This window comes from Phytophthora infestans, genomic scaffold (assembly GCF_000142945.1).
Source record: "Phytophthora infestans T30-4 supercont1.618 genomic scaffold, whole genome shotgun sequence".
In the NCBI taxonomy this organism is placed as follows: domain Eukaryota; phylum Oomycota; class Peronosporomycetes; order Peronosporales; family Peronosporaceae; genus Phytophthora; species Phytophthora infestans.
Window position 1 is genome coordinate 5,388 of NW_003303158.1, and position 9,083 is coordinate 14,470.

Here is a 9,083-nt window from a genome sequence, read left to right on the forward strand (position 1 = left end):
ACGCCGAGGCCGCACGAACCTTATCGCCTTTGTGAACGAAGAGTGCTTTGATGGTGCGCGACAGCTAGTGCTCTACTACGGTAGTGTGACGGAAGATCTGGCTGAAGGTGCCACGGTGTCGTCTATTGACGAGCACGAGGTAGTGTTGTCGTTGCCCAAGATGAAGCTGACGCTCGCTGTGGGCTTTGGTAGCAGCGGTCCTGTGACGGGTGAGGGCTATGGTCGTCAAGTGCTCAAGGACATGCTCAAGGAGGCAGGTGAAGGTGTTAAGGCGGGAGATACGATGGGCAAGCTCATCAACCGTGAGTACATCAAGGACAAGGAGCTCAAGAACCTCGTGGGCTCTCTTGATGAGGAGCATGACAGCAAGACTTCGCTACGTCAGCGTACGACCACCAAGACGCGGTAGATCTAATACCCTCGAAAAATGCACATTTGTGTGGTTACACCAACGTTTTGACAATTGATACTTGTCCGATCTCTAGTCAATTTCGATGACGGTCGCCTTGGCCTTCGAGAGCGACGATGGCTCGCGTGCCATCGAGATGCAAGTGCAAGTACAGGAGAGCGATGGAGTACGCGCCGAAGACTGCGATCTGCGTGTGTACTACGATATTACCCGTACTGTAGAGCAGATCCGACGTGGTGGATATAAGAAAATCGCGCTGCAATTCCCGGACTCGCTACTACCGGACGCTTCACAGGTGCAACAGGAGCTTAAGGACGGACTGACCGGCCAATGGGAGCGCGTATTTGTGCTTGGTGACACTTCCTACGGCAGCTGCTGTGTGGATGAAGTGGCAGCGCAACATCTCGTGGCTGACTGCATCGTGCACTACGGACGCACATGTTTGAGTGCGACGACCAAGATTCCGGTGATCTACGTGTTTGGCAATGCAACGATTGACGTAAATGACTGTGTGCAACAGCTCAGCGAGTGTATTGCCGGTGTGGATGTGATGAAGACGTTGGTGTTGCTGTATGAGCCTCGCTTCCATCATGCTAGTAACGCAGTCTTCGAAGGTTTAAAGGACAAGTTTACGGAACGGAAGCTGGTGTTTGGGACTATGAAGACATTTTACGACCCAGCAGAGAAGGTGGAGGGGGTCGAGACGTCAAATGCTGATAAGAACTCTTCGGTTTTTACAGTTGGCGGGCAGGAGATCGTGTTCGGCGAGGATAACGTGGAGATCACTCCGGAAACGTTTGCACTGCTGTATATAGGAGCGGAATCAGCACATCTCACTAGCATTTTAATGCGCTACAGCACTGTGGACTGCTTCTCGTACAATCCGAACGTAATGTCTACTCGCAAAGAGGGTGCGACGGTCAACCGTGCACTCATGAGACGGTAAGACTAGCTAGTCAGATTGCTACTTGGCTTGAAATAACTAACAGTGTTTTGTGTGCTGTAGTTTTTTCCTCGTCCAACAAGCTAAGGAGGCACAGATCTACGGTATTTTGATGGGCACACTTGGCGTCAACAAGTATCTGGACGTGGTGCATGGACTCCAGAAGCTGATCAAAAAGTAGGTGGATCATCGACGATATTATGGATCTTTTCAGATACTAATGCTTGCTGTGGTTATCATAGGAGTGGACGCAAGTCGTATCTGTTTGTCGTGGGCAAGGTCAACGTGCCTAAACTCGCGAACTACGCCGAAATCGACGCCTTTGTGCTCGTGGCATGTCAACAGAACACTCTCATGGACAGCAAGGAATACTACAAACCCATCGTGACACCGTATGAACTCCAACTTGCTCTTTCGCCTTCCGAAGAGTGGGATGGCCAGTACAAAACCGACTTCAGTGAGGTAATACCGGCGCTAGATCAGACTGCTCAAAGCGTAGAGCAAGCTGCCGATGATGAGGGTGAAGACGTGGACAAGCCATTCTTCTCGCTGGTGTCAGGAACGTACAAGACAGCTTCCCACTCGACGCCCGTCGATCGAGAAGCAACTACGTATGCTCTCACGGCTTCGGGTGAGCCTGACGCATCCGGTGCGTTGCAGGTCAAAAATGAGCGAACAGAGCTGACCACGTATCACAGTGAGGCCGCCGATTACCTCGCTACGAGAGAGTACCAAGGCTTAGACCCACGCATTGGCAAGACTCCTGCACACGCCGCCGTAGAGGGAAGCATCGGTATTGCGCGGGGTTACACTCACGAGACCGAATAGATAGCCATCGAGTAAAGTCTGTTTTTCATTGAAACAATTTGTACGTTTGTCAAAGAAAATCACTCATTCCGAAAGCGTGTCCGAGAACGGAATACTTCGTAGTACAATATAGACCATCGCTAGGATACTATGAGTGGCCGATACAAGTAAGATTTCATGAAGTGCGCGGGGTTACATGTACTGAAGTAACAGTAAGTACTACACGTAGTATTTTTTTCTACAGAATCACTGGTAAGCATGTAGGCCGACTTGAAGCTGTCCGTCTGTCTTAATACATCGCTATCTAGGCTGGTTCTGGATCTTGAATCACATTACGATAAGTTTAATTCAATATCCTGTAGAATAGTATTAATAATTGAAGACTTCAATTTCGGAAGTTGCTTTTATATAGAAAATCGCGCTGCAATTCCCGGACTCGCTACTACCGGACGCTTCACAGGTGCAACAGGAGCTTAAGGACGGACTGACCGGCCAATGGGAGCGCGTATTTGTGCTTGGTGACACTTCCTACGGCAGCTGCTGTGTGGATGAAGTGGCAGCGCAACATCTCGTGGCTGACTGCATCGTGCACTACGGACGCACATGTTTGAGTGCGACGACCAAGATTCCGGTGATCTACGTGTTTGGCAATGCAACGATTGACGTAAATGACTGTGTGCAACAGCTCAGCGAGCGTATTGCCGGTGTGGATGTGATGAAGACGTTGGTGTTGTTGTATGAGCCTCGCTTCCATCATGCTAGTAACGCAGTCTTCGAAGGTTTAAAGGACAAGTTTACGGAACGGAAGCTGGTGTTTGGGACTATGAAGACATTTTACGACCCAGCAGAGAAGGTGGAGGGGGTCGAGACGTCAAATGCTGATAAGAACTCTTCGGTTTTTACAGTTGGCGGGCAGGAGATCGTGTTCGGCGAGGATAACGTGGAGATCACTCCGGAAACGTTTGCACTGCTGTATATAGGAGCGGAATCAGCACATCTCACTAGCATTTTAATGCGCTACAGCACTGTGGACTGCTTCTCGTACAATCCGAACGTAATGTCTACTCGCAAAGAGGGTGCGACGGTCAACCGTGCACTCATGAGACGGTAAGACTAGCTAGTCAGATTGCTACTTGGCTTGAAATAACTAACAGTGTTTTGTGTGCTGTAGTTTTTTCCTCGTCCAACAAGCTAAGGAGGCACAGATCTACGGTATTTTGATGGGCACACTTGGCGTCAACAAGTATCTGGACGTGGTGCATGGACTCCAGAAGCTGATCAAAAAGTAGGTGGATCATCGACGATATTATGGATCTTTTCAGATACTAATGCTTGCTGTGGTTATCATAGGAGTGGACGCAAGTCGTATCTGTTTGTCGTGGGCAAGGTCAACGTGCCTAAACTCGCGAACTACGCCGAAATCGACGCCTTTGTGCTCGTGGCATGTCAACAGAACACTCTCATGGACAGCAAGGAATACTACAAACCCATCGTGACACCGTATGAACTCCAACTTGCTCTTTCGCCTTCCGAAGAGTGGGATGGCCAGTACAAAACCGACTTCAGTGAGGTAATACCGGCGCTAGATCAGACTGCTCAAAGCGTAGAGCAAGCTGCCGATGATGAGGGTGAAGACGTGGACAAGCCATTCTTCTCGCTGGTGTCAGGAACGTACAAGACAGCTTCCCACTCGACGCCCGTCGATCGAGAAGCAACTACGTATGCTCTCACGGCTTCAGGTGAGCCTGACGCATCCGGTGCGTTGCAGGTCAAAAATGAGCGAACAGAGCTGACCACGTACCACAGTGAGGCCGCCGATTACCTCGCTACGAGAGAGTACCAAGGCTTAGACCCACGCATTGGCAAGACTCCTGCACACGCCGCCGTAGAGGGAAGCACCGGTATTGCGCGGGGTTACACTCACGAGACCGAATAGATAGCCATCGAGTAAAGTCTGTTTTTCATTGAAACAATTTGTACGCTTGTCGAAGAAAATCGCTTATTCTGAAAGCGTGTCCGAGATCGGAATACGACGAAGTACAATATAGACCATCGCTAGGACACCGATACAAGTAGAATTTCCAAGTTATACATGAAGTGCGCGGGGTTGCATGTACTGAAGTTGGTTGAACTGGTAGCTGTAGTGGCGAGGAGACGTACGAGACTCCTAGTGAGTACGCCCACCAATTACCAGGCAGAAATAGCTACTTTTTCGAGATAAACTGAGGGCGTTTCCCTCATATCACAAAGCTAGCGAATTGCTGATAGAATCAACTTTTTGGTATGGATGCGGCTTAGTACTACACGTAGTATTTTTTTCTACAGAATCACTTGTAAGCATGTAGGCCGTGTCCGTCTGTCGCTATCTAGGTGCACCTGGATCTTGAATCACATTACGATAAGTTTAATTCAATATCCTTGTCAGCACTGTAGAAAAGTATTAATAATTGAAGACTTCAATTTCGGAAGTTGCTTTTTTATCCGGATTCCCATTTATCCGGATCCGACACTTCCCAATAATCATCACCAAAATGAGCGATGGTATCACCGCGTCTCGCGCTGAAGTCATGGAGAGTACGTCACCCAGATAACTCTTACCGCCCTCACATCCTTTCCTAAGCCGCCCATCTCCTGTCATAACCTTTAATTCAGCCGTGTATGAGCTATCCCGCCTGCTCAACACTGGTCTCGACCGCGACACTCTGGCGATCCTCATGGCACTGATTCAGAAAGGCGTCAACCCGGAGGCACTAGCTGCAGTCGTGAAAGATCTACGCAAAGACGCAGCAGAGCAACAGCAAGCAGAAGCACCTCGGGAACGGACATTCACTGGCGGCAAGCAACCCTTGTCGACGCAGGAACTCCAGGTCGCCATCTTGTCTCTCAAACTCTCTATTAGACTGACAACATTGTGTACCTCGTTCTCAGAAGAAACGCCGCTCGGACTACTAGCTGACTAATATTCGTGTTTAGTTCCTTTTCTATTGGCATTGTTGTGTCGTACCATACAAACTGTTCGTCCCTGTGTCTCTGCGATAATTAGCAGGTGTGTCTTTCGTCCTGAGTGGCTAAATGTCCTAGGTATAATGGGCAAGTGCTCATAACGCTCGACGATCAGTTCCTCGTGATACGGTGCATCTCAACAACAAGAATTCGACCTTCCACAGTGGCGGCGATCGCAAAGGAGAGGAAGGTCATAATAGGACGCAGCACGGGGTTCTGGAACCAATCGGTACGGCCAATCATGTACAGGAACTGAAGCTGCGCTAGCATGAGCAGTGGCAGCTTCTTAACACACCACCAGATGCCACCCAGCAGCATGTCTGACGTCGCCGGCACCTCGTCCTTCTTCCATTGAGCAGTGCGTAACGTGTGTGCGACCGCGAATATCAGCAATACGGTAGTCAACATCAGGTCGTGTACAATGACCCAGAGTTTCCCTGCGTACGAGGGCTGCATCGTGATGGGGATGGCCTGGATACTACAATAAGTAATGAGAACGACGATGGAGACGCTTGACACCAATGGCATGGATGCAATAGCATACAACGCGCTGCAAGAAAACTGACAGGCTCGCCGCACCACACGCGAGTTAAACACGTCGATAGATAGTGGCTGTGCGTTGCCAGGAGTGGGTAGTCCCCAGCTTGACAAGCGACGTGGTCGTCCATTAGGCTCCGTGAACAGCTTCAAGCAGAGGGAGATGTAGGCGAACCAGATGAAGGCGAAAATCACCAGAAACGACACGACTTTGCCTACAAAGTGACCGAAGTGGTCTTCTCCCAGTCGGGCACGTACATCTTGCCAGTACCAGAACACCTGGAAGTACGTGTACGGCAGCCAGAACCACGGCTTCACTGTAGCGCCACTGTACTTGTAGCTCAGTAAAGGCCCAGGGATCTCTCCCTTTGCTAAGTTCTTGTCCTTGCATTTATATAGATCCCAGTTCATGCGTTCATAGAAGACCATGTGGTTGATGCTGTAGTAGAAAGGCAAGCGGTGGACGACAGAGGCGTCTACTGGTTCCACTGCATCATCACCATCATCCGCTCCGTCGCTGTCTTCGCCATTGTCATCTTCATCCCATCCTAGGAAAAACAACGGACTCTCCTCGAATGCCTCGAAAAGTCCAGGCATGAAACCTTGAATGATACCGATGTAATTGTACTCACGGCCAGTGATCATGAAGCCATCGATGGCATCCGAGTACAAATTCCTCGCTGCGATACTGTCGGGGGAGATGACTAGCAGTCCATTGGAGTACACGACTGACTGACCGTTGTCTACAGCGCAGAACTGGTGACACGCGAAGATCTCGTCCAGATTGCGCAGTACCAGGTTCTCCGGGTCCAGGTACACGACGCGCTTGAGCGATGAGATCTGCGGGTCGTCCCATATCACGAGCTTGTTGCGCATATGTAGCAGTTGCGTACGGTGGTCGGTCAGTGGCATGTGCCCGAATACATTGGGGATGTTGGTGTGCACAATCTCCAGGTCCGGGTCGTCTCCTTTGAGTGCTTGCTCGCTGCTCTCAAAAAGTCCGTCCTGCGGTACAATCACCATGCGACGGTACTTGGTTTTGGATTCTTTGATGCTACGCATAAGCACACGCGTAGCTAGCAGCAGTGCCTCGCTGTCCTCGCCAAAGTCGTACATGATGGTGGCAAACGCGCCCTCATTGGACTCCACGACGGTCTCAGGCGCCACTGTCGGGGGGGCTCTAGACTTTGTCTTGGTCGTTTCAGCTGAGCAACATGGAAGGATCAACAGAACAACGAGAAGAGTCCACAGCTGCCGCTGCCGCTGTCGCCGGCGGCCACCGACATCACTGCCCGACCGGGTGAGCCCCATCGTGAAGAATGCCCAGCGAGCAGCTGTTTCTGTCGGAATAAGTCAAGTGGACCACGCTATTTAAAAGGACGACCTTCACGCAACATTTCCACTTCAACTTGCCATGTGTGCAACCATGCTTACGACTATTACAACGGAAGTTTAGGTGGCTTCAACAGACCAAGATGTATCTCTTACAGAGCTACCATCTTATTCGCTTCCTTGTTTCTCGTGCATGTTCAGTGAATTTGAAGTCCCAACAAGCGTCAGTAGATTACCGCGCCGTCATCAAGGTCAGTAGGTCAGAAGGCGATCCACCGACACTTCCTTCCCCATTTACTACTCTTTTAGAGCCTCGACTTGACGCAGACGAAAATTAATGGAAGAAGTATCTGTAGATAGCCTTGCTTCATTCACTGCACTCACTCGTCGGCCGGCCCTTTCTTGCTTTTTTCTATAATTACGTTCGGCGGCTTTTCAGATTCGTGTTGGTTATATCCTATTCAGCCCGGCATCAGGCCAGACATTGCACTGCTATTCCTATCGCCCTGGCTGCGAAGTGAGGAGGTGGAAAACGGAGGGGCGAGCTGCAAAGCGCAGGACAAAAATACCTGTTGCGTATATAACCACCGGCTATTGTGTTTGTTGCCATCGGATTCTGACCGTCGCCCTCACTGCCGACACCTCTGCGCACGCGCCCATAGCCCAAAAAAGACGCGAGTGACAAGGTCGCTGGAGTTTCGCCACACGCGCAGACTCCTCCGCGATTGACACATTCGACTACCGCTGAACACGGCAGCCGTCAACTGAGACCACACTAGGGACACACTCAGCACAAATGGCCACCCCAGACGGCGTTAAGGTCTCGAACAAGTTTGCCGCCCCGCTCGATGGCTCGCAATTCGACATGGGTGTGACGCTAGGTACCGGCTCCTTCGGTCGTGTGCGCTTCGCTACCCATAAAGTAAGTCATGTCGACAAAGGTAAATAGGCGGGTCCATTCGAATAGACTGACGGTGTCATGGCTTCTTTGGTAGGCAACCAACACGTACTGGGCTATCAAGATCTTGAAAAAGGCAGAGATCATTCGGCTGCAACAGGTCGAGCACATGCTCTCGGAGAAGTCCATCTTGCTATGTTTGGACCATCCATTCATTGTCAACTTGGCAGGCACGTTTCAGGACACCAAGTACCTGTACATGGTGCTCGAGTATGTCATCGGTGGCGAGTTCTTCACGCACCTTCGAAAGGCTGGGCGGTTCGACAACAACACGGCAAAGTTTTACGCAGCACAGGTGGTATCCATCTTCGAGTACATGCATAGTCAGGATTTCATCTACCGCGACTTGAAGCCCGAGAACTTGCTACTAGACAACGAGGGCTACATCAAGATCACTGACTTCGGGTTCGCCAAGCGAGTGGCGTTCAAGACGTACACGCTTTGTGGCACACCCGAGTACATCGCGCCGGAGGTGCTACTTAACAAGGGACACGGCAAGGGAGTAGACTGGTGGACACTGGGCATTTTGCTGTACGAAATGCTGGCAGGACAGCCACCTTTCTGCGACGACGACCCCATGGGCATTTACCAGCAAATTCTTTCAGGAAAGCTCAACTTCCCGCGTTTCTTCGACCGAAACGCCAAGGGACTTATCAAACGCATGCTCACAGCCGACCTTACGAAACGGGTACGGTTGTCTCAAGAACGGAGTGGAGGACATCAAGAAACACAAGTTCTCTCACCGGTATCAATTGGGAGGACCTGCTCGCGCGCAAGGGCGCCGCACCGATTATCCCACGTGTCGGCACGGCCAACGATACGTCCAATTTCGACCCATACCCGGACTCCATGGAGGATGCGATTGTCCCCGTTTACAACGGCAAAGATCCCTTTGCCGAGTTTTAGACGATACACAACGATGGAAATGGTACGGACGCTGGTGATACCAGCGGTAACAAGTGGTGTGAGCTTCATGCAAAGTAGAGGGGGGAAGGGGGCGTCGAAGAGAAGTCAAGCAAGAAATTATGGTCGATAAGGTCATGCATTTCTATTTATCGCGAAGATGCGGCGGAGAAAGAGAGAAGACGAGGGTC

At 50.8% G+C, this 9,083-nt stretch overlaps 3 protein-coding genes across 3 annotated transcripts; 2 read left to right on the forward strand and 1 right to left on the reverse strand.

The window, feature by feature from the left end:
* Nucleotides 1-545: 545 nt before the first annotated feature.
* PITG_21852 (diphthamide biosynthesis protein, putative) lies at nt 546-2,180 on the forward strand (the record flags this gene model as incomplete). The annotated part of the gene is made up of 3 exons (XM_002894708.1): nt 546-1,351; nt 1,416-1,529; nt 1,595-2,180. The coding sequence occupies 3 exons, from the start codon at nt 546-548 to the stop codon at nt 2,178-2,180; spliced, it is 1,506 nt and encodes a 501-aa protein (XP_002894754.1).
* A 3,014-nt stretch (nt 2,181-5,194) lies between these two features.
* Nucleotides 5,195-7,034, reverse strand: PITG_21853 (uncharacterized protein; the record flags this gene model as incomplete). The annotated part of the gene is made up of 1 exon (XM_002894709.1): nt 5,195-7,034. One exon carries the CDS (start codon nt 6,759-6,761, stop codon nt 5,274-5,276), a length of 1,488 nt encoding a protein of 495 aa, XP_002894755.1.
* A 486-nt stretch (nt 7,035-7,520) lies between these two features.
* PITG_21854 (cAMP protein kinase) lies at nt 7,521-8,895 on the forward strand (the record flags this gene model as incomplete). Its single annotated transcript, XM_002894710.1, has 3 exons — nt 7,521-7,953; nt 8,027-8,682; nt 8,724-8,895. The coding sequence occupies 3 exons, from the start codon at nt 7,828-7,830 to the stop codon at nt 8,893-8,895; spliced, it is 954 nt and encodes a 317-aa protein (XP_002894756.1).
* Between the last annotated feature and the right edge of the window lie 188 nt (nt 8,896-9,083).